Genomic DNA, 27,706 nt, shown 5'->3' with positions numbered 1-27,706 from the left:
GGATATTTGGATAGAGGTAGCAGCAGAGTGGCAGAGATATGCAGAAGCCCTTAGTGCATTTCTGCCATCAACCTGCCACTTGGATGGCCTTTGGGAAAAGATGTGGGCAACAGCCCTTCAGAGAATTCAACAAATGAGGACATTTCAGGGAACAGAAGATTGCTTCCTTGCAGCTTCGTTAGGTGCAAGCTGTTGGCTTGAAGTTTTCATGTTCTTTTCATTTTTTTCTGTGTCATAACCTGTTTTGAGGTAAGAACTATTCATTCACTTTGATTCCTTCTTTTTTTTTTTTTTTTTGCCAACTCTTGCACAGAGGCAAAGTTGATAAGAAGGAAGTAGTTTCTCCCCAGTCCCAGAGGACTGTAACAGTAGCGCTTTAGCTTGCCTCTAATTACAGCCACCATGACAGTTCATATGTTGTAGCAATAAAAATAACCATAAACCTTACATAATCATTAAAGTTAAGCAAACAGCCCCTCACTGCATCATAATGTACAGGTAGTTGCTAATAATCCAGGAACAGCATTGGGGCATTCAAGGAACATCTTTCCTATCTCCACAGTTTCTTAAACAACTTTAGAGACATATTTTTATTAAGTATATGCAAGGCAGATGATCTTAAACCTCAAGAAGAGTGTGTATAATAATTGTGTACTCTTCTAATGCTCTCTAAAGACCTATTCAGAGTCCATTCTGAAAGACAATAATATATCAAGAAGTTCTGCAAACTTCCTCCTAATGAAGACATGCCAATTTGAGACCAAGAATGTGGCCTCAAAGGACAAAATAACCACCGCTCTCAGTCTCTCGGTGTTTTGCTACTTTATTTCAGAGTGATTCAAAATCTAATTAAATTTCTAAACTCTAATGAAATTACAGAAGAAAAATCATTTAGGATTATATTATGTACAATTACTCACAGCTGAAAATTACAGTTACCCTTTTTCACCAGGACGGAGTCTCCCGGGAAAATCCTTGTTATTTATCCACCATATAAATCTGACACTTCTTCCGCTATTTACAGGTTGGAGGTAAAGCTGAATTAATTAAATGTATATATCCTGACCTGCAGCAGATAGGTGGGGAGGGAGTCAAGGAGAGAGAGAGAGAACAAGTTGGCTGATATTCCCTTACGCAAGAAAGTCTAAGATTGGATGAATGAAGACTGCAGTAGATTCTTTCTAGCAGGTGAGGTGCTCAGAGTCTGGGCTCTCTTGAGAGCAGAAGCATTGCCCATTGAAGAGGAGGTCAAAGCCTTAGATGATGAGCTTAGTGTGTGCTACGTTCATCTCAAGTTCTGTTTGTCTTTGAGAATCCTAGCTTATTTTTCTGTGGATAAGAGAAGACCTTGCCACCAGAAATTTGCTTAGGAATGGTGGCCTGAATTTCTATTTTAAAAGAATTCAATAACTTAGTCAATCAATGCTAATATAAATAGTAAGATTCTTTTGAATCTCCAGCAGTTGGTTAGCAATTTCATGAAATCCATCTGCTCAAAGTCTTTAGTTTCTATGAATAGAGAGCTTTGAGGGGCGGGTCTCCATACTCACAACTTTTGTCTTGCACGGCAACAAGTTTGGCTTTGGAGGAGTTGAACTTCTGGGAATATAGACTAAGTAATTTGGATCTTTCCTCTCATTAAGAATGAGTGGAAAAGCTAGACAAGATATGTATTTTTAAACATCTGTTGAAATTTATCAGAGAGCTATCAAGGCATAAGAACATAAGAAGAAACATAAGAACGTAGGAACAAAATACGGGAGAAGAAACTCCAAATGAACCTGGAATTTGAAAAGGTTTTCTTCTAGAGGCATCTTTCCATCCCAGAAGAGGTGGCTGACAGGCAAGAAGTGGGAAAAGCTATCAATAGCTTTGAGGGGATAGAACTCAGAATGTACTAAGGAAAAGGAAACTTAGTAACCCTCCTCACTTTGAGTCAGGATTTTGAAAGGCTAATCCCTGGGAGAAATGGTAAACCAGAAATAAACTGGCTGTCAAAAGGACTGAAGTCCAGCCTTCTTTCATCTTAATCTCTGGCATTGTATTTAAGTGTTGCATTTTTTTGCTAGTGAATCCTGGAAGATTTTCAAAAGCAATATAAATCCATGTGTAGGAAGATAAGATTATCCTAGGCTTAAAATTATTCTATTTCTCTAATTTTTCATAATATCAAGGACTCAGTAAAAAAATGAGCATATAACAAGATAATAAAGCTCAGTGGGGAAAAAAAAAAAAGCAAGAGAAGCAATAGACAGTAGAAACAGACCCATAGTTAATCCAGGAAATTGAGCTATCAGATTATAGACTCTGAAAGAACTTTACTTACTCTGCTCAAAGAAATAACAGATAAGATTGTGAATTTTGTCAGAGAACTAGAAATTATAAAAAAGATTCAAGTAAAAATTCTAGAACTGAAAAGTACAATAACCAAAATTAACTCATCAGATTACACACATCTGAAGAGAAAATTGGTGAACTGGAAGATAGGTTAGAAGAAAGTATCTATACCGAAGCATGGAAAGATGAAAGGATGAAAAGCACAGAAGATATTATAACAAACATAGTGGCTACACTGAGATATTCTAAAATATGCATAATTAGAGTACCAGAAGGAGAGCATAGGGAGAATGAAACAGGAATAATATTTGAAGAGATAATGGCTGAGGGTTTTCTAAAACTAATGAAAAACATCAAGCCACATATTTAAGAAGTCCTAAAATCTCTAAGCAGGATAAATATAAATAAAAACAAAAACAAAAACCACACTTAGGCACAATAGAGTAAAACTGGTAGAAAGAAAAAACAAAGGAAAAGCTTCTAAGCAGCAAGAAAAAGAAGGAAGGAGCAACAATAAAACAGACTGCCAGGGATGGATTTCTGTGACACCAATGAAGTTGAAATTCCAGGCTCCTCACTCACATGGGGCCCTTCTGAGGCAACTGTTTACATGGTCATAAGTTTTAAAAAACATACTAGTAAGATATCTTAATGTGAATTGATTGCTCTTTTTTCTTTTTTTTCACTCCAATTTCCCAATATATATTAGCTACTATGATGGATAGTGTTAGAGTCGTTCCAGGATTTTTGGAGATCACATCAAAGGAAAGTTGAGGGGGCGCTTGGGGGGCTCAGTCGGTTAAGCATCTGCCTTCTGCTTGGGTCATGATCTCAGGGTCCTGGGATTGAGCCCCGAGTCAGGCTCCCTGCTTAGTGGGGAGCCTGCTTCTCCCTCTCCCCTGCCCCTGCTCATGCTCTCTTTTACTATCACTCTCTCTCTCTCAAATAAATAAATAAAATCTTTTTTTTTTTTTAAAGGGAAGTTGACTTAGGAATTCATCTTGTTTGGTTTAATAGAATATAATTAGGTGGTTCTTGGTCACTTTCACATATACCATTGTAATACATGAACAGTTTTCAGTAGTACCCTTTCCTACTGATTATGAGGACTTGCCATGACACAAGGTGTAAGGTTAAAGGTAGCATCTTAGCATAAGTATGCTTATGGTGGCCATGCTGGAAGTGTGTGGGTAGTAGAGAAAAACAAGCAAGCAAGCAGACAAACAAAAGATTTGAAACATACAGAAGCCGGAAGCAAGTCTATAGAATATTCTTCCAAATCTTATAGCTCATACATGAAAGAAACTTGATATGGATTTTCCCAATTTTGACAACATTCATAAACTTTTTTTTATTGCATTACTAATAAAAGATGATGCGAAAAAAATTTTTATAAACAATCGGTAACAAAAAATAAATTTCAAACGTGCTAGAGAAAACTTTACTCTTAAAAAATAGTTACCATATGAAGAGACACCAAAGAACTTATTGCAAAAAAAGGGGGGGGGAAGTATTACAAGGTTTTGTTAGGTAGTTAAGTAATAATATAATTTTGTTTCTCTAGATTTCTGATGCTTGTATTTTTATGTTTATAAATTTGTATTTTTTGTGATTTCTTCTCTTATTCTAAATAAATATTCAATTTTGAACCTTACTTCGTATTAATAATTTGTATTCTTTTTAAAATAAGCACTCTTAAATTTTATAAGCTTCAGATAACAAAAAACCTGGGTCTTCTACTGCTGATGGCCGACTTATAAAAAAAATAGTGAAAATCAGTAAAATAATATATTTCAAATGGTAAAGAAAGAATTATTATTTATTTTAAATTCCAGCAATATAAAAAATAACCTATAAAAATGAAAGTGACATAAAGGTCTTTTCAGAAAAAACAGAGCATTTGTCATTAGCTGACCACATCCGAAAGTATACAAAGGATGTTCTTCCAAAAGGAAAATAATCCCAGGTAGAAGCTAAGAGATGCAGTAAGGAGTGAAGGGTAATGAAAAGGATGTTTGACTATGTAAAAAAATCATCATCATCATCATCATCATTTCATCACTATCATTGCCACTTAGTAAGTATTAATATCTGTTAGGGCAAGTTTCCCTCCACCAACAGCCCTCATCCCTGCTCTGTCCTCATGCTGTCCTTTTTTGAAAACCCTCTAGCTATTTTTTATCTTGTATTTTTCCACATATGTTTTAAGATCAGTATGTGAGGCTCCTAAAAATTTATCTGGCATTTTTGTCATCTTATTAAATCTATATGTTAATGTGCAGGTAATCGTCATATTTATAATGTTAACTTGTGCCACATACAACTGTGGTGTTCTTTGCATTTATTTGGCCTTCTTTAATGTCCTTTACCAGAGATCTATGTCTCCATAAATGATTTGTGCATTCTTCATTAAGAAGACTTCCAGATAATCTATAATTTATGTTGCCACTGTGAATGGTATCTTAATATTTGAACATATTTTTGAATTTATTTTTGCTGCTATAAAAGAAAGCTGTTGCTTTGTATTCTAATACCTACCTTAGCTCCTTTATTAATTTCCGCAATTGTACCTTCTGTTGAGGTTTCTATTCAGGTAATCATTTCATTTGGAAGGAATACAGCTTTGGTTTTTCTTTTTCAACACCACTTTTTTGGTCATTGTTTTAAAAACCATAGCTAGATATTGGACCTAATTAAATGCATTCTCTGTATCTACTCAGATGATCCCGTAAGTTTTTCTCCCTTGATCCACAAATACAGAGAATTGCATTGATAGATTTTTCTGATTGAAATCATTCTTAAATTTCTTGAATAAAAACCTGTTTGGTCAGAGTTTATCAGTTTTTTTAAGTAAGCAGTTGAATTTTATTTGTGAATATTTTATGTACAAAGATTTATCTATATTTATATATGAATGCTCTTTTTGTACTGCCCTTATCTGATTTGAGCATCCAGGTAATATGAGCTTTTATTAAAATGAGCAGGATAGGTGTTATTCATTTTTTTCTGTAAAAATGTATAAAAGAATTATTTATTCTTGTAAAATTTGGTGAAGCTCACTTACAAGGCCATGTAAATATGGGTTTTTAAAAGGACGAATGTTTTTGATTTCCTTTTCAATTTTTTGAAAGCTATTGGTTTCTTTAATTTATATATTTCTTCTTATGCTAATTTCAGCATTTTGAATTTTTACTGATTTTTGTCCATTTTTTGAGGTTTTTAATTTTGATCATTAGGTCTTTATACAATTCTTTTTAAAAACTATCAATTATATGATAGTATTTTATTTATTTTGATGTTCTGCCTCTTTTCCATTTGATAAATCTTGCTAGAGGTTTATTGTATTAGTATTTGTAAAAAACCAGCTTTGTTAATCATTTGTCTTGTGTGGGTTTTTTTCCTTAGTAATAAATCCCTCAATTTTATGCAGGGCCCATGCATGAAAGACTGTATTTCTCAGCCTCTTTGCTGTTAGTTTTGGTCATTTAATTAAGATCTTGCCAATGGGATGTGAGCAGAAATGATGCATCACAAAATTTATATTGCCTCTTTGTTGAGTATAAATGTGTTAGTATGAGCTTATTTATAATGTTACTCAAATTGTTTACTTCTTGCTTATTTTCGTCTACTTGATCTCTTAGTTTCCAAAATAGACATGTGACATTCTCCAACTATAACTGTTTATCTCAGTTGTTGCTCTATATATTTTGAGACTACATTTTTAGGGGCCTGCATGTGTATTATCATTGTATTTTCTTACCTTATTTTTTTAACCAAGATATGTAATATCCACCTTTCCTTCTCATGTTATTTGGCACCTTAAATTGTTTTATTCAATATTGAAATTGATACCCTGCTTTTAGTATTTATCTGCTATTTTTTTGTTTCTTATTTTCAACTTTTATGAATTTCTTTTTAAAATATGTCTTTATTTAACAACACATGGACAACACATGCAGAATTTTTTAAAAATCCAATGTTCGTGTTTCTGTCTTATAATTAGTGAGTTATCTTTATTTATATATTTAAATTTTTACTGAAGTTCAATATACATACAGAAAATGTATATAACAAAATTAAGAACTCAGAGAATTTCACAAAAAAGATCACATCCATGTAAAGCCCCCAGTTCATTATCAGCACCCCGGAAGTTCTCTTGTGCTCTCTCTCAGTCATTATCCCCCAAGGGAAGCCACTATCCTGACTTATAAGAGTAGGAATTAATTTGACCTGTTTTTGTGCTTTATTCAGTTGGATCCGTCTTTTGTTTATATTATGTTTGTGAGATCAGTCAACATTGTTGTGTAAATATTTTGACTGTTCATGTTCATTACTGTATAGACTTTCATTGTATAAATATACAGTGTATTTATTTCCTTAGTTGTTGGGCATTTTGATGATTTCCTGATTTGTGCTATTATTATTTGGACTGCTATGAACATTCTAGTGCATGTCTTCTGGGGCACACATGTAGACACTTTTTTACATTTCTCTTGGATTATATACCTAGAAACAGAATTGCTGGGTCATAGGGTATATTCAACCTTAGTAGATACCACTAAGAATTTTTTAGTTGTACAGATTTGTGCTCCTATCAGCAATATATGAGGGATCTGGTGCCTCTACATTTTCACCAACTCTTGGCATTTTCCGCTTTTATAATTTTAGCTGGGTGGTGTGTAGTGGAATTATACTGACATTTTACTTTGTATTTCTCTGCTAATAAATTTAATTAAGCATCTCTTCATATAATTCTTGGCCATTAGTATTTTGTGTGTGTGTGAAGTGCATCTTCGAGTCTTTTGTCCACTTTTTAACTGAGTGTTAGTCTAGTTTTATTGATGTATAAAAATATTAAGGCCTAGAAATGAGGCCTGGGTCAAATACATGCATTATCAATATCTTTTCCCTTTCTATAAGTTGCATTTGCACTCTGTTAAATGATGTCTTTTGATGCATGGAAGTTCTTAATTTTAATAAATTATAATATATAAATTTTCTCTACTATGTTTTGTGTCTCATTTAAGAAATCTTTGTTGGGGCGCCTGGGTGGCTCAAGTCATGATCCCAGGTCTTGGGGTTGGGCTTCCTGCTCAACGGGGAGTCTGCTTGTCCCTCTCCCTCTGCCCTTTCCCCCTAACCCCCCTCCCCTTAGCTCTCTCTCTCTCTCAAATAAGTAAATAAAATCTTTTAAAAAAAAGACTTAAAAAAAATAGGAAACCTTCGTTTTACTTCAAAGTCACAATGTTATTTTTGCACATACATTTATTTTACTTATTTGTAATTATTTTAGGTTACAATTTATTTCTATGATATATTTTTTTACCATTTCCCTTCACTTTACTTTTTGTTTTTATTTGTTCACTTTCTCCTCTTGCATGTTCCACTGGAATAATTTTTCTTTTGTTCATTTAAAATTTACAGTCTAGGGGCACTTGGGTGGCTCAGTCGGTTAAGCATCTGCCTTGGGCTCAGGTCATGATCCCAGGGTCCTGGGATCGAGCTCTGCATCGGGCTCCCTGCTCAACGGGAAGCCTGCTTCTCCCTCTCCCACTCCCCCTGCTTGTGGTCCCTCTCTCGCTCTCTGTCTCTCTCTCTGTCAAAAATAAATAAATAAAATCTTTAAAAAATTTTACAGTCTATTTTTATTATTCTGATGTTTATCCTTAACCTCATGTGATTATTCCTATGATTTTTCTCCCTGTCAATTTCTTGAGCTTGCCAATACTTACAACTTCCTTGGAATAGGTAATTACTTTAGCATATGTTTACTTCCATCTGATATTCTCCCAGTCTTTATCTTCACTCCCCCACTCCCACCCCATGAGTATCATCAGGAATTTTAATTAGGAAAACAATGTGTGCGTGTCTGTGTGTGTGCATAGGTGTATGTGTATCCTGAATTAGCTTACAAATAAAAAGATACGGAAAATGAAGAAAGAAGAAAAGACAGATTTAAATATATATATTTCTTTCCATTGTTTTGATTAATTCCACATTTGGGTAATAGACTTTAAAAATTTTTTTAACCCTAACTTCCTGTATCTTTTGTTGACTTCGTAACTATTTCTTTTTGCTGGAGTATTTCTTGCAAGTGTTTTGACAGAGATTATGAAGTTTTACATTCCTGATACTATCTTTGTTTTATCTTTGCATTTAAATGAGAGTTTAGCTGGATATAAAATTCTTGATTTGAAGTCCCCATTTTATGGAGCATCCACTGTTTCTGTTGAGATATTGGATATAACCTGATCTGTTTTCCTTTGTCAGTGATGTACATTTATTCCTCTTGAAGCTCTTAGATTTTTTTCTTTTTCTGTGATGTTATTTAATTTCAACAAAACATACCTGAGTCTTTTTTTTCCTCCCTTAAGACATCCTTCTTAACATTCCTTGAGCCATCTCAGTCTGAAATCTTTAATCTCTGTATCTGAGAAATTTAATGTATCATTTCTCCAAATATCCCCACTGTTTTTTTCTCTTCTTTCGATACTCCAATTATATCAATGCTGACACTCTCACTTCTGTCCTCCAAGCTTCTTAACATCCACCTTATTATTCTTTTTCCTCTTTCTGATGTTTTCAGAGAGAGAGTTCCTAAACCTGATCTTTCAAAGCTCACTGATTAATTTTCCTGCTGTATTTTCCTTCTATTCATCTCCTCTCTAGTGTTCCTTAATTACCAACTTTCATACCCAGTGATTCCATTTTTCTTCTTTTTAATAACTGCTTGTTTCTGCTTAATGTTTCCAATATCCTCTCTTATCTCTTTGGGTATGGTTTTTTTTTATCCTTATGTTAAATTATTGTGTTTTTTCCTGTTCCATTAACACTAATTCTTATGTCATCATATGTTTAGCTTTTCTGCTTTTCATACTTGTGCTTGTGCTCTTCAGATATCTCATTCTTTTTCCCTGTGAACTCATGACCTTGGGACGATCGGCTTCTCCTGGCTGGTGATGAGAGCCAGAGTTGCAGCATGATCACGGCTCTATGGGGGCCTCACTCAGAGAGTCAGGGCATGTTGGGTAGAGGCTGCTTGGCTTTATGACCTGGGTTCAAGCACTTGTTTACATGCCTTCCACTATTCCCCAGCCCCCGGGCTTAGCAGCCATCATGGGACCGCTCAGTAACTTGGACTTCCTCTCAGTTCTGAGAATCAAGTGACCTCCATGAGGAGGGCCTTTGTGTGTAGAGGGTGAGGAAGGGTAGAAGCAGTGTTAGAATGTGCTCTGGGGGTGCCCAGTCAACATCCACTGCTGTCACTGGCACCCTTCCCTTCAATGCTGTCCTGATGACAACTCATGACTCCAGCTGACCCTGCTGTTCTTTTGTTTCATCTGGGCAATTCACGTGAAAGTAGGTCAAGTAGAAAGCTCCCCACCAGCCTAAACCTAAACCTGGTCTGGAGTGCCCAGGCCTTTCAGCTCCAGACTGCCATTTCCTACACGTACACATTGAGACCCAACCACCTTCTATCTCCATGAGGTTTTCCCACAATTTTCATTTAGACCCTAGGGAGTCCCCAGTCTTCTCACTTTCCTTTTCCATTTTTTTTTAAAAGATTTTATTTACTTACTTGTCAGAGAGAGAGAGAGAGCACAAGCAGGGGGAGCGGCAGGCAGAAGGAGAAGGCTGAGCAGGGAGCCTGACGCAGGACTTGATCTGGGGACCTTGGGATCATGACCTGAGCCAAAGGCAGATGCTTAGCTGACTGAGCCACCCAGGTGTCCCTTCTCCCTTTTCTTCGAGAAGCCCTGTGCTGGTCTGTGAGGACCCTATGCTAGTCTATGAGGGAATGTGGTAAGTCTCCATTTTTTTTAAGTCACCCATTGTACAGATTTGTAATATTTATTTTATAGGTCATTTGCAATTGAGTTTACTTTTGTAAATCAACATTACAAAAAATAACAATAACATCAACCGCTTACATTTACACTTAACAATGTGGTGATCATTTTTTAGGAGGCTCACATGTATTAATTCACTTACTCCTCATAACAACCCTCACTCCTCTAACAACCCTCGTAACATTTTTATTTCTCTTTTACAAATGAAGAAACTAGATGGAGAGAGGTTAAGTTTAGGGTCAAGGCCATCTGGCCCTGAGTCTGTGCTCTTAATCACTACATTATAGCTGACTCTAAATTTATTTTCTAATTTTAAAAAAAGATTTATTTATTTATTTATCTTAAAGGGGATGGGGAGGGGCAGAGGGAGAGAGAGAGAATCTCAAGCAGATCCCCTGCTGCAGAGCCCGACCTGGAGCTCGATCTCATGACCCTGAGATCATGATCTGAGCCAAAACCAAGAGTCTGACACTTAACTGACTGAGTCACCCAGGCACCCTCTAAATTTCTTTTTTAAAAGGCTGACTCAACCCCAGCACTCTTTCTCCAAAATTTTTATCTTCTTCTCCATCCCAAGTCTTACTGCTTTAATTAGCAATATCCTGTTGGGAATATTCCCCAAGTAGTTAGATCTTTGGGTTTATGTTGGTAAGAACAGATTTTTCATGTAGGTCCCATTTTTGGAATCTTTACTTATCTGACAACATTTGTTAATACAAAGAAAATGGTGTTTATGCTAAGCTCTTGTGATTCTAGGGCAGAATCCTGTTTGCAAATTGAGACTCTGTGGATACCTCAAGGCTCATTTCTCAGGCAGAGAAGCCAGGAAAAATTTTAATTCCTTCTGAGAAAATGAGGCAGAGTTTGCTAGTGTTCTCCAAGAAGCTTCCTGCATCATCACCTGAGATGCCAGATAGTAGACAATCCTTTACTAAAGGTTGAAGTCAAGAAACAGAGCATCTCGGTAGTTTGCATTTTTGTTGATTTTCAACTCGATAAATGCCAACTTTTGCACGAGGTATGGGCTGAGAATGAAGTTCTTCTTTTCAAGAGTGTGGGAAATACTACATATGCTGAAGTGTCCTAAATCTCCAACATTCTGTGCATGGCTGAGTGTGGATGAGGTTAGAGGCCCAGCCTGAGAAAGATGCTCTGTCCCCAGAGCTTCCTTTGAGAGTGGCACCTAACAGGCAATTCCTAGTTTCTTTGGCTATGAAGCCCCTGAGCCAAAGGGGCTTTGTACTGGTGAACTCGCCCTTATTCCCCGAAGTCGCTTTGGTGATTGTGCAGCTCCTTGGCTCCAGTGGGGCACTAGAGAAAAATTTAAAGTGAAAGTTGCTTTTAGTTTTGGTAGTTTCATTATTTCAAGATCGATTACTTTAATAATGAAATTTGCATTAGTACCTTAATGGACTTTATACTTTTTATCCTGACCTGGCCATATTTGAGAAAATTTAGAATCACAATATTATTCTTGGGTCAGCAGCAGAGCTATGTACAGCCATGCAAAAATTGGGAAAGAAATGAAGTCATATGTATGTAAAGGCATAAATATAATTTTTATAATCAGGAAATAATATTAAAATGACAATACATATGGGGCGCCTGGGTGGCTCAGTTGGTTAAGCGACTGCCTTCGGCTCAGGTCATGATCCTGGAGTCCCGGGATCGAGCCCCACATCGGGCTCCCTGCTCAGTGGGAAGCCTGCTTCTCCCTCTCCCACTCCCCCTGCTTGTGTTCCCTCTCTCGCTGTCTCTCTCTCTGTCAAATAAATAAATAAAATCTTTAAAAAAAAAAAATGACAATACATATGTATTTATGGCAAATGAGATCACATTTATGTATATGATTCCCTGGAGCCAACCTCCAAATGCACACATACCTTGCTTTACTTTATTATTTCTGCTAACCATAGTCAAAGGTCACACTGTTCTTTATTTGCAAAAGGTTTTGGACAAGTGGGCTGCACCACTGACCATGTTTACCTACATTCTTTACCTTTCTTCTTTCCCTGGAAACAGATGTATACACTAATTTGCTTATTGAAACTCAAGCTAGTTGAGGAAGGTAAAGGTACACATTTACTGGTATACACTATCCTGTCAGTTATTTCAGTATATACGTGGGCCAGCTTAGGTTGGTTCCTGCCTTTACTTGCCCTTTGATTTTTAATTTTTTAAAAATTGCATAGTGAGCGTCTTTATACATCCTTCTACATTTGCTCAATTAATTCCTTAAATATGTTTTTTTTAAGTGGGATTAGTGTTTCAAATCTTGTGTAAATTTTTAAATCTATTGATACTTATGACTAGAATGATACAAATAATTTGAATCTCTATCAAAACAATTCTGCTAGTATTAATATTTGCTTTAATTACATTTAAATTATGGAATCTTTAATAAGGAGTTATGAATAAAGAGACCATATAATTTATGATCCAAACTTTTTGGCCTTTGTCAAACCTTTGGGAATGAAAGGGGATGCTATTATAACTGCACCGATATAATGCACATAAACTAGGACTTATCTGGGAAAAACTCAGCATGTAATCTTCCTATTAGTGAATCATCATAATAACACAAATACCAATGTACCCACTCACAATTGAAGAACTAGAACGTGACCTCTGTGTCCTGCTGCACGTTCTTTCCTTATCTACCCCTTCTCCTGAATTATGTGTTTATCATTCTAATGATTTAAAAATAGTATTTAATGAAAAAAATATATGTATTCCCTAGACTCTTTATGTTTAGTTTTGCTTATTTCTGTGTTTTGTGAAAACAGTATCATTCTGATTGTCATCTTTTGCAATTTGATTTTTTTTTAAGATTTTTTTATTTATTTGTCAGAGAGAGAGAGAGAGAGAGCACAAGCAGGGGGAGGGGCAGGCAGTGGGAGAAGCAGGCTTCGCACTGAGCAGGGAACCTGATGTGGGGCTCGATCCCAGGACCCTGGGATCATGATCTGAGCCGAAGGCAGATGCTTGACCGACTGAGCCACCCAGACATCCCTGCAATTTGATTTTTCACACAATACTATATTTCTAAAATTTATCCAAGTTGTCTGTGTTGCTATAGAGTATTCATTTTTATAGCTATATAATAGTATATATTTGTTCGTTCTTCTGTTGATGTGTTTCATGGTTTTTTCAAGGTCTTTTTTGCTATTATAAACCATACTCTATGAATGTTTTGTTCTGTATCTCTGAATGTACAGGTCTAAGAGAGTCCCTGGTTAAATCTCCAGGAGTAGAATACTATGATAAACAAGCCTTCAAATTTCCCAGAGAGTAGAAAATTGTTTACAAAGATGTTATACCCAATTTTCCCCCCACACTCTCAATTTAACTTTAGCATTCCCCAAGATCGCTTCCCCTATCTTTACTGAGGTATAATTGACAAATAAAAATTTTGTACCTCTCAGGTATACAACTTGATGTTTTGATATATGTGAAATCATTGCCACAATCAAGCTTATTAACACTCCTATCACCTCACATAGTTAACCATTTTCTTTTCTTTTTTCTTTTCTTGTGGTGAGAACACTTAAGATTTACCCTCGTAGCAGATTTTAAGCATATAATACAGTATTGTTAAGTACATTCACATCACTGGTCTTCAGAATTTATTCATCATGCATAACGGAAACTTTGTATCCCTTGACCATCATCCCCGATTTTCCCTTCTCTCCAGTCCAGGGAAACAACCAATCTACTCTCTGCTTCTGTGAGTTTGGCTATTTAGATTCTACATGTAAGTGAGATCATGCAGTATTTGTCTTTTTATATCTGGTTTATTTCACTTAGCATAATGTCCTCCAGGTTCTTCTATGTTGTTCCAAATGTATTACTTAAGATTTTTATTCTTAACAATCTTAAAAGTGTAAAATGGTATCACGTTGTGGTCCTGATTTTCATTTTTCTGATTATTAATGAGCTTGAGCATAATAAGACTGCACTGATACTATAGATCAGTTTGAGAAGAACTGATATCTTTAAGATTTTTGAGTTTTCTTATACATGATGACACACTTTGCTTGTTTAAGCCTTCTTTAATTCTGTTAACTAAAGTTTTCTCCATGTAAATCTTGAGTAACTTTGCTTAGATTTATAACATATATTACATATGACATTTAATACATGTCTATATTATATAAGATATATTTATACTATATAAAATATAAATATTTCTACAATACATTACTTATAATATATTTATATTAAATATATATAATATATACATTTATATATTTAAATGTATTTATTATTTTTCATACATGATTTATTATTTTCCATATATATTTGTGTATATACACACATATTATTGGTGGTGGTATAATTTTAATTTTTTAAAAATATGTTCTCTGTTCATTACTGGTGTATAGCAATCCAGTGGATTTTAAAAATATTGGCCGTGGGACACCTGGGTGGCTCAGTCAGTTAAACATTTGGCTCTTGGTCTTAAGTCAGGTCTTGATCTCAGGGTCGTGAGTTCAAGTCCGGCATTGGGCTCCATGCTGAGTGTGGAGCCTATTTAAAAAAAATTGACCTTATATTCAGCCATATTATTGTTTTTGACAAATAGTCTTTGACTCTTAGAGGCTTTCTATATAGACAAACATATCACCTGAGAATATAGGTTTTTTTCTTCCTTCTCAATGCTTATTCTTCATAGTCCCCCTTTAAAAAAAAACCAAAAACCTGCACTAACCAGACCTCCAGACAATAATGAATAGAAATGGTGATATAGGGCATCCCTTTTTATCCCCAATTTTAAAGGGATTGCATCTCTGTGGCTCACCATAATAATGTTTGTTGGTTTTTTTGCGGTAGATACATTTTATTAGGTAAAGAATGTTCCTGTTCATTCCTAGTTGATTAGATGTTTTTATCATGAAAGGGTGATGAATTTTATTAAATACTTTTCTACATCAATTGAGATAATTATATGGTTTTTCTATTTTAACTCATTAAAATGGTATTTACCACCCCTTTTTATTCTTAATATTATTATTTGTGTCTTCTCTCTTTTCTATTCTATGAGAAGTTTGTCATATTATTAGCTTTTCATTTTTTATTTTTTTCATATTATTAGCTTTTTAAAGACAAACTTTAGGACTTGTTGACCCTCCCTATCGAATCTTTGCTTTCTGTTTTTTTCATTTCTGCTTTCATATTTATTATTGCCTTTCTTCTGCCTTTTCTTAGGCTTGTTCTTTCTAAACCTCTCCAATTGGTTGCTTAGCTCATTCCTTCTCAGCCCTTCTTTTCTAAGTACTATATCCTTTCCTTCTAATTATTACTTTACTTTCAATCCACACAATCAGGTATGAAACATTTTCATTATCTTTAGGTTCTGGTTATTTTTAATTTTTACTGTTATTTTTTTACTGACTTTTAAGTTACCTAGAAATGTGTTTTAAAGCTTCCAAACACATGGAAACTGAATGTACTTTTTGTTACTGTCATCTGATTCGATGGCACTGTGGTAAAAAATATAATCTGTATGTCAGCCATTCTTTGAAATTTTTGAGAGTTACTTCATGGCCCAGATGTAGTATTTTTTTTTTTTTTTTTTTTGTAAATATTGCATGCATGCTTGAGAGGAATAGTTATCTTCTAATTGTTGGGTGCAGAGTCCTATTTAAGTCCGATAGATCGATGTGTGTTTCAAATCTTCCTTATCTCTCATTTTTAAAAACCTTCCGTAATGATGGTGGATCTGACAGATTTCCTGACCTGCACTACAGGCACATGGGGTATGAGTCTGTGAGCTCTGTGGCTGGTGCTGAGGTGCTGGGGGAAGAGAGGAGCTCCTGAGGCCAGATGGTGACCATGCTGGACAAGGGGCAGCCCCCTGTGGAGTATCAGAGCTGTGGGCTCCTTCTCTTTGGATTGGCAGAGCGGGTTACCTCCAGATCACAGCAGAGTCCACAGCCTTCCCGCTCACAGGCTGGAGGCTGGAGGCTGGGCTGGCTCCGCCTGGGTGTGAGCTAAGCAAGTAAACTGCTTCCTTGATGCAGCCACTGAGATCATGAGCTGTGTCAGGCACAGGACTAGGCTTCAGCCCCTGCCTTCACAGGCTCCCAACCGCTGTGGCAGGAGCAGACTCAGGTTAAGAAGCAGACGTCGTAAAACGAAGAGGCGTTTGTTACAGGGGCCAGGGGGTGGGGCACCCATTCTGGCTGGGGGGCATCACACCACACGGAGGCCCCCCATCTCACCCAGGTGCATGGCCTAGGTGTCAGGTTATCTTTTCAGATTCTAGCTTATGGGACGATTTTGAGCACCTGTATTCCTCTCTTCTCTACTCAAGTAGGGGGCAGACGCTGACTTTTCCGGTCTCAGGAGGTCTCAGGAGGTTGTGGCAGGGTTAAAAACAGAAGTTGCTGCAGGAACCTCCCTTCCTGGGTTTATATCTGAAAGGAACCTCCCTTCCTGGGTTTATATCTGAAAGGTTGAGCCCTAGAAGAGGTCTCCAGAGGTATTTTAGAGCAGAAGTTACATACTGCTGTCTGGTTTGAGCTGCCCCATGTAAGAACATTTTAAAATTAGGTGCTGACATTTAAAAATGTGATTTCACAAAACATGAGACCTCTTTGTGCACCTGGCAGCCCTGGGCCCACTTGCGGCTCCCCTGATGCACTTCGCACATCCCCCAGCCACTGCTGATGACTTACCGTGCCTGCTCTGGCATTCTCTTACAGTTTGCTCAGGAAGTGAAATATTTCTCCTATAAACATCTCCATTAAGTGGGGTTAAAAACTCAACACCCAAAAAACAAAGAATCCAGTCAAGAAATGGGCAGAAGACATGAACAGACACTTCTCCAAAGAAGACATACAAATGGCCAACAGACACATGAAAAAGTGCTCAACATCGCTCAGCATCAGGGAAATCCAAATCAAAACCTCAGTGAGATACCACCTCACACTGGTCAGAATGGCTAAAATTAACAAGACAGGAAACAACAGATGTTGGCAGGGATGTGGAGAAAGGCCTTGGGTCAACCTACACTGTTGGTGGGAAGGCAAGCTGGTGCAGTCACTCTGGAAAACAGTATGGAGGTTCCTCCAAAAGTTGAAAATAGAGCTACCCTATGACCCGGCAATTGCACTACTGGGTATCTACCCCAAAGATACAAATGTAGGGATCCGAAGGGGTACGTGCACCCCAATGTTTATAGCAGCAATGTCCACAATAACCAAATTGTGGAAGGAGCCGAGATGCCCTTCAACAGATGAATGGATAATGTGGTCCATATATACAATGGAATATTACTCAGCCATCAGAAAGGATGAATACCTATCATTTACATTGACATGGATGGAACTGGAGGGGATTATGTTAAGTGAAGTAAGTCAATCAGAGAAAGACAATTATCATATGGTTTCACTCATATGTGGAGTATAAGAAATAATGCAAAAGGACCATAGGGGAAGGGAGAGAAAACTGAATGGGAAGAAATCAGAGAGGGAGACAAACCATGAGAGACCCTTGACTCCGGGAAACAAACTGAGGGTTGCTGGAGGGGAGGTGGGGGGGATGGGGTAACTGGGTGATGGACATTAAGGAGGGCACGTGATGTGATGGGCACTGGGTGTTATATGCGACTGATTAATCACTGAACACTACATCTGAAACTAATGATGTACTCTATGTTGGCTAATTGAATTTAAGTTAAAAAAAGAAAAAGAAAGAGGGGTAAAAGTTTTAAAAGTTCACTCGTATCAGGAGAAGCAAGAGGGAGTCCGTTTCCTGGTGTAGGTGAAGACTGACCCAAAGTGTTTAGTATGAAATAAAGTGTGTCTGGATAGAAGGCTGGAACCCTAAGGCACCAAAACGAAGCAAACGGCTTTTCTCACGAACATCCTGCTCCGCTCACGTCCATCATTTGCGTGAGGCTCAGAGGGACAAATGTGCTCAGTGAGTTAGCTGTGTTAGGGACTTGGCTGAGGAAGCTTGAGAATGAAAAGAGGCTCACTGTTGTCCATTTGGATGGGGCTCAACACTTGTCATTAAGTGGCTGTACATTTTTAAAAGCGAGATTTCTTGCACATTTGAGGTGGTGGCTCGACAGTCAGGCAGGTGTCAAGAAGTATGGAAATGTATGGCCCCAAATCTGTTGGTTTGAGCCTATTGAGAACCAAGGATCTTCCAACATAAGGGGCTTCTTGTGGGGTCTGGGAATGTGGATGGGAAAAAAATCACATCCCTGTCCTCTAATCTCTAATGGAAACTTAACATGTCTTTCCTACGTGAGGGTAAGCAATAAGCCACCGCGATATTACCACGCAGGTTACTTTATTGCTGGTAGCAACTGTAGGTTTTTTAATCCACATTCCAGCTGGTACAGACGTCTCTAAATATTGTTTCTGTTTGTCACGATGTCAGGATTGTGGACTTACTGTATCTGTGCTAGATCTTGCTGTTCACTGGGTAGAGAAAGAAGCACATCTATTTCTATATCATAAGTCTCCTTTCTAAATATTTTGATAACTGTATTTCAATATAACTGGTTTCTTTTATGATCCTAGCTAATTTATTTTGGACATTAAAAATGTTATTCTGAGAAGAGAGTCAGCCTCCCCAGACTGAGAGGAGTGCATGGCACAAAAAAACAGTGACTGGGGTGCACTGTGGGCTGGTGGGGGACTTCCTGTCCCTGACCCAAGGCCATGGGCGTTGCTGCAGGACCTAGAAATCCACGTTGACCAGCTTCGCCCACACCCCCACCTCTGAGACTTATCAGCCTGGGTCTTTGAGCAAGAATCTGCACCCAGGGGCACTTCTGTTCCCATGCTGGTGTGTGTGTGGTGGTGGTGGGGGGCGGGTTATAGGAGATAGGTGGGGTGATAACCAGTACCCAGAAAGCCTCGAGGAGCCCTCCTCGTGGGCTAGCTCCCTTCCACCGATGGCAGGGCCAGGACAACAGGGGCTTCCCTCAGCCCTGCCCTTTGACAGAGCCGAGAGGAACTGAGCAACCTCCTAGCCGTGGAGGCAGCTTCCTCCTTGTCTGTCACGTGGAGCTTGGCTCCCGTTCCTCACAGCCTTGTGTCGCACAGCCCGCCGTGCCTGTTCGGAGAGGAGCCAGGAGCACAGAGCCAACATGGGCTCGGGGGCCAGCATGCTGAGAGCCTTCCTCCTCCTCCTGGGTAAGTGAGGAATGCAGAAATGGGGTGGACGGGACTCTGCTATGGCAGGGCTGCCTCAGTGAGTGGGAAGCCGGGGGAGCAGTAGCCCCCTGGGGCTCAGTCCCTTAAGCACAGATGTGTCCCTTTGGATAGACAGCTTTTCCACATTTTGAGACAGGAGACAGTGAGCAATGATTTTGTCTGTTTCATTCCAGCTGCAACTTACAAACGCTTCTGGGCCAGAGGAGAACAGGAAAGGGTCATGTGGTAGAGAGAGTTGTGGGCTCAGGACCCAGACAAATCTGGCTTTAAATTGTGGCTCCATTGCTTACAAACTGCAGCAAGCTTCCTAGACCCTCTCTCAGTTTCTGAACCCATAAAAGGGGGGATAATAATGCATCTCTTCTAGGATTGTATGAAAATTAAGTTCAATTTAATTAAGTCAAACCAAAATAATTACATAAAATGGGAAAATGTAGGTATATAGATGCTTCTCTATAGTTAGTGGTGAATCAGTCTTATTATGGAGTGGAGTAGGCTCTCAGTCACCCAGAGGTATCCTGGCTTTTTATTTTTTTATTTTTTTAATTTTTTTTAAAGATTTTATTTATTCATTCGAGGCACAGAGATAGAGAGAGAGAGAGCACGAGCAGGGGGAGAGGCAGAGGGAGAAGCAGAGGGAGAAGCAGGCTCCCCGCTGAGCCAGGAGCCAGACGTGGGGCTCGATCCTAGGACCCTGGGATCATGACCCAAGCCGAAGGCAGATGCTTAACCATCTGAGCCACCCAGGTGCCCCGTATCCTGGCTTTTTAAAGTCATTTTTAATTCTGTGCATCAAAAGAAGGAAGAAGGGAGAAAGGCAGGGACTCATAGAAAAGTAGTGCCAGATATAGAGGGAGAAATGTAAGACCAGAGAAGCAGACAGAGAGGAAAATCAGGAGAGATAAAGATCGAGGCACAGAATGATGGTTAGAATGATATGTATAGACAGAGATAAACAGAGGTGAAAGAGCCATGCACTTTGCAAAATCTGCTTTGACATTAGCTGTTATTTCTTAAAAAGGCAACAAATGTTCCTCATCTGCACAAAGATGCTTTTTCTCAGAACTTGCACTGGGTCAAGACTCAAAGGCAGGCAGTCTATCTCCAGATCTAATCTTCTGTCTGAGGAAGCAATAATTCTGTATCCCGGACATGGGCAATGTTATTCCCGTGGGCAGGACTCTGTCCGAAGCCTGCACCCAGCCCAGGAGTGAACAAAGACCTTGGCTTTCTGGGAGTTAGCATGTCAGGCAGAGAGCCTCGGCATCTAGCAGTTTACACGTGGAAATGGGCATGTATAATGAGTGGCGGTGGATGAGGGGTGGTTAGAACGAGCAAGCAAGAACGAGGTGTGTGCAGGGCAGAAAATGCAAAGCGTGCTCAGTAACGTGGCAGAAGGTGGCAGGCGTCTTAACTTGTTTCTCCTTTTGACCTATCTAGATATACAGACCAGTCTGTCCTGGGGGGAAAATAAAGGAAGTTAAATTTAAGAAATCCAATGAAAAAAATGTGCATATGATACGAACAGGCAGCTTGCTGAAGAATTACAAACAAATGATAAGCCTTGAAAATGCTCAAGGTCCCAAATAATAAAAGAAATAGTAACATGTAACCTTTTTGAGTGCGTCCATCGTGCTGCATACTCCCTTCAGCACTTTACAGTAGCTCATTCCATCCCTACAACTTCATAAATAGGTCCCACCATTGTTTGCCTTTTAAGGATGAGGTTTTAATTAGTTGGTCAAGGTATCACAGCCGGTTAGTGTTTTCGGATACTATTGGGTAGAGACAGTAGTGTTTAGGAGTGTGTGCCTCGCTCTAAACAACCCGAATGTAAATCCTCTTTGGCTGTTTACCAGCCCCGGGAGTTTGGGAGATTGTCCATCCTCTCCTTGCTCAGTTTTCTCATCTGTAACTTGGGGATAATGATTGTACCAACCTCACAGGGCTGTTGAGAGAACTCCGTCTGTGACCACATTTAAAGCACGGGGCCAGTATGTGACGTGAGGTGAGCACTCATCCTTGGATATTTGGAACACTGATTGACCCAATCTTCTCAGGAGGCAATCTGACAATATGCAGCGAAGTGCCCACTGTTCACAACCTTTTACCCAGAAATTCCACCTTCGGGAACTTATCCTGATGAAATAATAGGGTAACAGCTCCCCAAAATATTTAATAGGATGTTATTCAGCACTGCAGACCCCAGTAGAAACCAGAAAGAAATGATTTTCAGTCAGAATCTGGCTAAATCCAATACGCTTACATGAAAGACATAACTTTCTCGAAGGACAGAGGACAGGTGACATGGACAGAGGACAGGTGACAAAGTGATAGTTACAGAGTTATAGGTACAGAATTATATTTTGCATATGTTTGCTTGCTTATCCAAAAATTGACTAGAAGGAAATACAGCACATTGTTAATAGTTTTCTTTTACTTTTTCTAGGAAATAGATAATGAGGCATCTTTTGATTTCTTTATATTGACATTTTTCATAATGATCATATATATTCTTAATACCAAATAAATAAATTTCTATGCACCAAAAAATAGCATGATAGCCTGTTGAAAGTTGTAAGAAGTAATTGAGCTTTTCCTTTATGAACTGGTGAAAGGAACCTGGGAGATTCTCTAGTGATGCCTACTAATACACGGCAGGTGACCAGGCCAGTCACCCTGGGGCATAGGAGAGAGCTGTGCATGAGGGCTTTTGGGAACATGGGAGGAACAAGGACATCTCTCCCTACTCCTGTGACTTCAAGGCTTGCATGAGCCACTATTTTCCACATACAGAGTAGTTGGAGAGTTTTGGGAAACCCAGTTTTCCAATCTTCTAAAACTATTTTTAAGAGTGAGATCAATATAACAAACATTCGTGGACCCAACACCTTGATTAATGCATTTTAAAATTTGGCTGGTTTTTTAGATACATGTATTCGAAAGTAGATAGATAAATCAACATATCCATCAAAGAAATAGAATGTCAGAAATGGAGTTAATGCCCTCTGGGCTCCCCTCTTCTGTCTTGTTTTCCTCTCTCCTCCGGAGGAAACAGCACCCCTGCTTTGCGCTTCCTTCCTGTATTGCTTTCTAGAGGTTCAACATGTGACATGAATGTCCCCACAGCATACTCAACATGCTGCCTTAGGTCCCCATGCTGATCGCATAGATCAAACGTATTTGTTTCAACTACCTATACGATTCTTTTGAAACACTACGTCATAATTCAGTTGTACCTTCCAGTATTGATCAAATTTAGGTTGTTTCTTAGTTCTTGTATGGTCGCTGATGCTGCAATGAGCCATCTTCTAGAAGCCCCGTGCGGCTGTTTTCTGGGAGACGATCGAGAAGAGGTGTTGCTGTCACGGGTATGGGCAATTCTCCCCTCATTGGATATTGCCAAATTGCTCTCCAATGGCGAGGCCTGGACCTCTCTGTCCCCCTACAGGTTTAGTGACACTCAATAGTGTGAGACTTCTCATTTTTTTGCCAGAGTTGTAAAATATTATCTCCAAGTTTTTAGGTTGCACGTTTCTGATTACTAGTCAGAATAACCATTTTCCCTGTATTTATCAGACAGCCAGGTTTCTTTTTCTGTACATTTCCTGTGGTTTTCTTTGATTATTGGTCTTTTATGTATTTTTTCTGGGTATTAATTATTTGGCTCTGTCATGTGTTGAGATATCCTGTCTCAGTATATCACTTATCTTTTATCTTTGTGGCATTCTTTGCTCTGCAGAAGTCTTTAAAATGAGATACAATCACATTTATTATCCTTTGACTTTTGGTGTGTCTGTTTTTTTTCCCTTGTCTAAGAAACTTTTTTTTTTAATTTAAAGTGGTCGCATTTTCCATGATTGTACCTTTAATTTATTTGGAATTTATTTTTGTGTATGGCCTAAGCAAAGGATCTAATTTTAGTTTTTTCTATATGAAACATCACTTGTCTTCATATCATTTATTTCACAATCTTTCCTTTCTCCCCTCTCCTTCCTTTCTCTCCTCTTTTTTAAAGAAAAATTGCAAGAATAATAATACAAAGAACCCCTGTATGATTTGCCGATTTCTTAATCAAATCACATCATTTGCTTTATCTTATGTTATCTCTCTAGAGAGATATGTTTATACAAAACAAATGAGGATATAAATATATATACTTCTATATATAGAAAGAGAGAGACGTCTTTTTTTCAGAGCCATTTGAGAGTAAGTTGTATATATCATGGGGTTTTTTTTCAATCCCTAAATACATTAGTGTGTATTTCTTAAGAATAGAGACAATCTCTTGCATAACCTCAGCACAGTTAGCAACATCAGGAAAGTTAACATTGACAAAATACTTTCACATGATCTATCACAGTCCAATATTTTCACTGGACCCACCAATGCCCTTTGTAACCTTCGCTGTGGTCCAGCAAAGGAGCCAATGGAGGGGCAGATGTTGCATTTGGTAACTTTGTTTCTTTAACCTTCTTTACCTGGAACATCTCCTCAGCCTTTGCCTTTTATGACATTGGTATTTTAGAGGCTTCCATCTCCTTTTCTTTCAAAGAACATCCCTCATTTTGGAGTTGGCCTGATATTCTAGTGATTTCATTTATCCATTCTGTACTAGACAATGCATAACTGCTCTTGGGTCCTTCTCAGGGTTTCACATTTGGAAGCAGAAGATACCTATGTGAGAAAGGCTCATGTTCTTTTGACATGATGATAAAAGACTTGAAGCTAGATTTTGGATTACGGTTGTCACAATTCTAAATAAATTATTTGCCGCTTAACTACCAACCGATCAATATTGTTAAATTTTGCTAAAATATTGCTCTAAGAATAGCTATTGAAAATATCTGGTGAAATTTCTAGGCATTTTCTTAGAGGCTAAGAAAAGGCTGCCAGATAAAATATTCCTATGGACTCTTAATGCCAACCAAAATGTCAGCCATCTGTCTCCGTTTTAATTCTGTTAGAAAGCACCCACTGAAATCTATGTATTATTATAATCATGATAATAAAAGAAATACAATATCACTTTAATTATGTTTCAGTGCCTAAAACATTCTTCATTGAATGAGCCAGAGTTATTGAAGAGAGCAGAGGCTTTCTTCCCGCCCTTAATTTATAATGAAAAGATGGCAGAGGCCGGGGTAAAGAGAATTAAATTCGTTTTTATCTTACAAGTCAAAGTCATCACTTTATTCCTTGGCTCTTAGTCCCTGAGATCTTTGTAAAAAATCTTTCCTGACAGCTTTTCCCCTGTTTCAGATTCCTGCCAGGACAATGGTTCACAATCATGCAGTGAGTGGATTCCTGGAAGAAAGAATTCTTGACATGTTAGTTTTCTTTTGCTGTGCAACAATTTATCACAAATGTAACAAAATAAAACAATACAGTAGGGTCACTCAGAAAATCAGTGGAACATAAAGGAAAAAGGGAGGACCCCAGGAAGGTGAGGAGAAATGTCCTGATCAAGCCAGCATTCTCTTCATGACTGCCCATTTTCTAATTGGTTTGCTTGGTTTTTCCTTTACTATTGGATTTTAAGAGTTCTTAATATCTTCTGAATGTGAGTCCTTTGTCAAATATGTGATCTGAAAATACTTTCTCCCAGTCTCTAGCTGGTCTTTTCATCCTCTTCACAGGGTTTTTCACAGAACAAAAGTACTTAATTTTATTTATTTATTTATTTATTTTAGATTTATTTATTTATTTATTTGACAGAGAGAGATACAGCGAGAGAGGGAACACAAGCAGGGGGAGTGGGAGAGAGAGAAGCAGGCTTCCTGCCGAACAGGGAGCCCGATGTGGGGCTCAATCCCAGGACTCTGGGATCATGACCTGAGCCGAAGGCAGATGCTTACCGACTGAGCCACTCAGGCGCCCCCAAAAGTACTTAATTTTAAATATACTGATATTTTTTTCTCTTATGGATCATGCTTTTGATAGAACATCTGAGAAGTTTTCACTACTCAATTGCCTAAGTCTCCAAGATTTTATCTTATATTTTCTCCTAAAAATTGTCAACTGAAAAAAAAAAAAAAGAGACTGAGCTAAAATAAAAACAAAATCATTGACTGGGGACCTCACAATTGTAATTCAGGAACACAGAAGATTTGGGCAGCAACACAAATAGTTTGCCTCTCCCTTCCCCGCCCACCGCCCCCCCAGGAGACAAAAGTCAAGGATTTCTAAAGACAAAGGGAATACTTGTTTGTTGTTTACAAAGAATTTTGATTGGTGTTGGCAGCAGAAAAGTAATCTTGATTGCATATAATTGGTTGCCAAGACTATCACTAAGCCTTCTCTTAACTTCTCTTAGCAAGTCCCAGGTGTTCTGGCTGAATCCTTGCAATATTTGCAGTTTGAATCAGTTCAAAAGTTTATGGTTCTACCCACTGAGGACGTGCATAAGGTCCATCTCCTTAATGGCCTCCTGGTTCCCTTTTAAACACCCTATTTCTATTTCACCTTTCACAAAGTTATATAGTTTTATATTTTACATTTGAATCTATGATACACTTAGAGTTCATTTGTGAATTTAGCTCAGCATACTTTATTGTTGTTGCTGCTTATAGATATCCAGTCACTCCAGCACCATTGGTGGAAAAAACTATTCTTCCTCTATTGAATTGATTTTGCTCCCTTGTCCAAAATCAATTGGTCATACTTGTATGGACTATTTCTGGGTCATCTTTTCTTTTCTATAGATCTGTCCCTCTGCCAATACCACAGAGTTTTGATTTCTGTAGGTATGTAAGTTTCAAGATGGTAGAGTGATCCCTCCTACTTTATTCTTCATTTTCAAAAAAAGGTTTTTAGCAATTCTGTTTCCTTTACCTTTCCATGTAAATTTTAAAATAATCTTATCTACATCAACAAAAAAATCTTGCAAGGATTTTGATAGGAATTACATTAAATCTATAGATCAATTTGGGGAGATTTGACATCTTTATTATGCTGACTTTTCGGTAAACTTGGTTTGTATTTCCATTTAATAAGATTCTTTTTTTAGGGGCGCCTGGGTGGCTCAGTCGTTAAGCGTCTGCCTTCGGCTCAGGTCATGGTCCCAGGGTCCTGGGATCGAGCCCCATATCGGGCTCCCTGCTCAGCGGGAAGCCTACTTCTCCCTCTCCCACTCCCCCTGCTTGTGTTCCCTCTCTCGCTGTGTCTCTGTCAAAAAAATAAATAAAATCTTTAAAAAAAAAAAAAAAAAAGATTCTTTTTTTATTTCTCTCATCACCACTGTGGATTTTTTAATATATGAGACCTGTATATGTATTATTAGGTTTACATCTAAGTATTTTTTGGGGGGTGATAGTAAATTGTATTGTATTTAAATTTTCTCTTTCTCTGTGTAACTGTTTGTATATAGTAATATCATTGATTTATGTATGTAGATCTTCTATTCTGCCATTTTAATGAACTCACTTATTAATTCTAGGAGTTTTTTTTTAGATCCCTTGGGATTTTCTACGTGGACCATGATCTGCAAATGGTTGTATTTTTCCCTTTCTGAATGGTATGCCATTTTAATTTCCTTTTCTTGCCTTATTGGACTGGCAGGAACTTCCAGTACTATGTTGAACAGGTAGGGCGATGGCAAATAGCTTTGCCTTGTCTTTGATCTTAGTGGGAAAACATCTTGTTTCTTATGACTAAGTATGATATTAGTTGTAGGATTTTTTCATAGATTCTTTATTAAGTTGATGATGTTTCCCTCTTTTCCTAGTTTTCTGAGAATTTTTCTCATAAGTGGGTTTAGAATCTTGTTGAAAATGCTTTTCCTGCATCACTCAATATGATATGTGATTTTATTCTTCTGTTGTTTGTTAATGTGGTGGATTGCACAGATGGATTTTTGAATATCAAACCAGCCTTGCATCCTTGAATAGACTCCATTTGGTCATGATGTGTAATTCTTTTATTTTGCTGAATTCTACTTGATAACATTTTGGTAAGGATTTTTGAGTTTGTATTCATGAGGGACACTGGTCTGTAGTTGTCTTTTTTTGCACCATTTTTTCTCTGGTTCTAATGTCATGGTAATGTTGGTTTCATAAAATGAATTAGGAAGTGTTCCCTTCTTTTTTATTTTCTGGATGGAGTTGTGCATAATTCGTGTTAATTTTTCTTTAAACATATGTTAGAATTCTCCCCTGAAACTGTCTGGGCCTGAGGATTTCTTCCTTGGGGTTTGTAGATTATGAGTTCAATTTCTTTAATAGTTATAGGGCTATTCAAAGAATCTATTTCATATTGGGTGAGTTGTGACAGTTTGTACTTTTTGAGGAATTGGCCCATTTTATCTAAGTCATCAGGTTTTTTTTTAAGATTTATTTATTTCTG

The 27,706-nt window shown here is 37.9% G+C and overlaps 1 protein-coding gene across 2 annotated transcripts in view; it reads left to right on the top strand.

The window, feature by feature from the left end:
• The first annotated feature begins 19,109 nt into the window (after positions 1–19,109).
• TMEM273 (transmembrane protein 273) overlaps positions 19,110–27,706 on the top strand; it is a 33,659-nt gene continuing 25,062 nt past the window's right edge. For both annotated transcript variants that reach the window (XM_032432445.1, XM_032432444.1), the window contains exon 1: positions 19,110–19,342. In XM_032432445.1, the coding sequence (XP_032288336.1) occupies positions 19,297–19,342 (46 nt within the window). In that variant the 5' untranslated portion in view covers positions 19,110–19,296. The remainder of the gene's footprint in view (positions 19,343–27,706) is intronic.

Source organism: Phoca vitulina, unplaced genomic scaffold (assembly GCF_004348235.1).
Source record: "Phoca vitulina isolate PV1807 unplaced genomic scaffold, GSC_HSeal_1.0 scaffold48, whole genome shotgun sequence".
Taxonomy (NCBI): domain Eukaryota; kingdom Metazoa; phylum Chordata; class Mammalia; order Carnivora; family Phocidae; genus Phoca; species Phoca vitulina.
The sequence above is the reverse complement of the archived record's forward strand: the minus strand, read 5'-3'. Positions and strand labels throughout refer to the sequence as shown.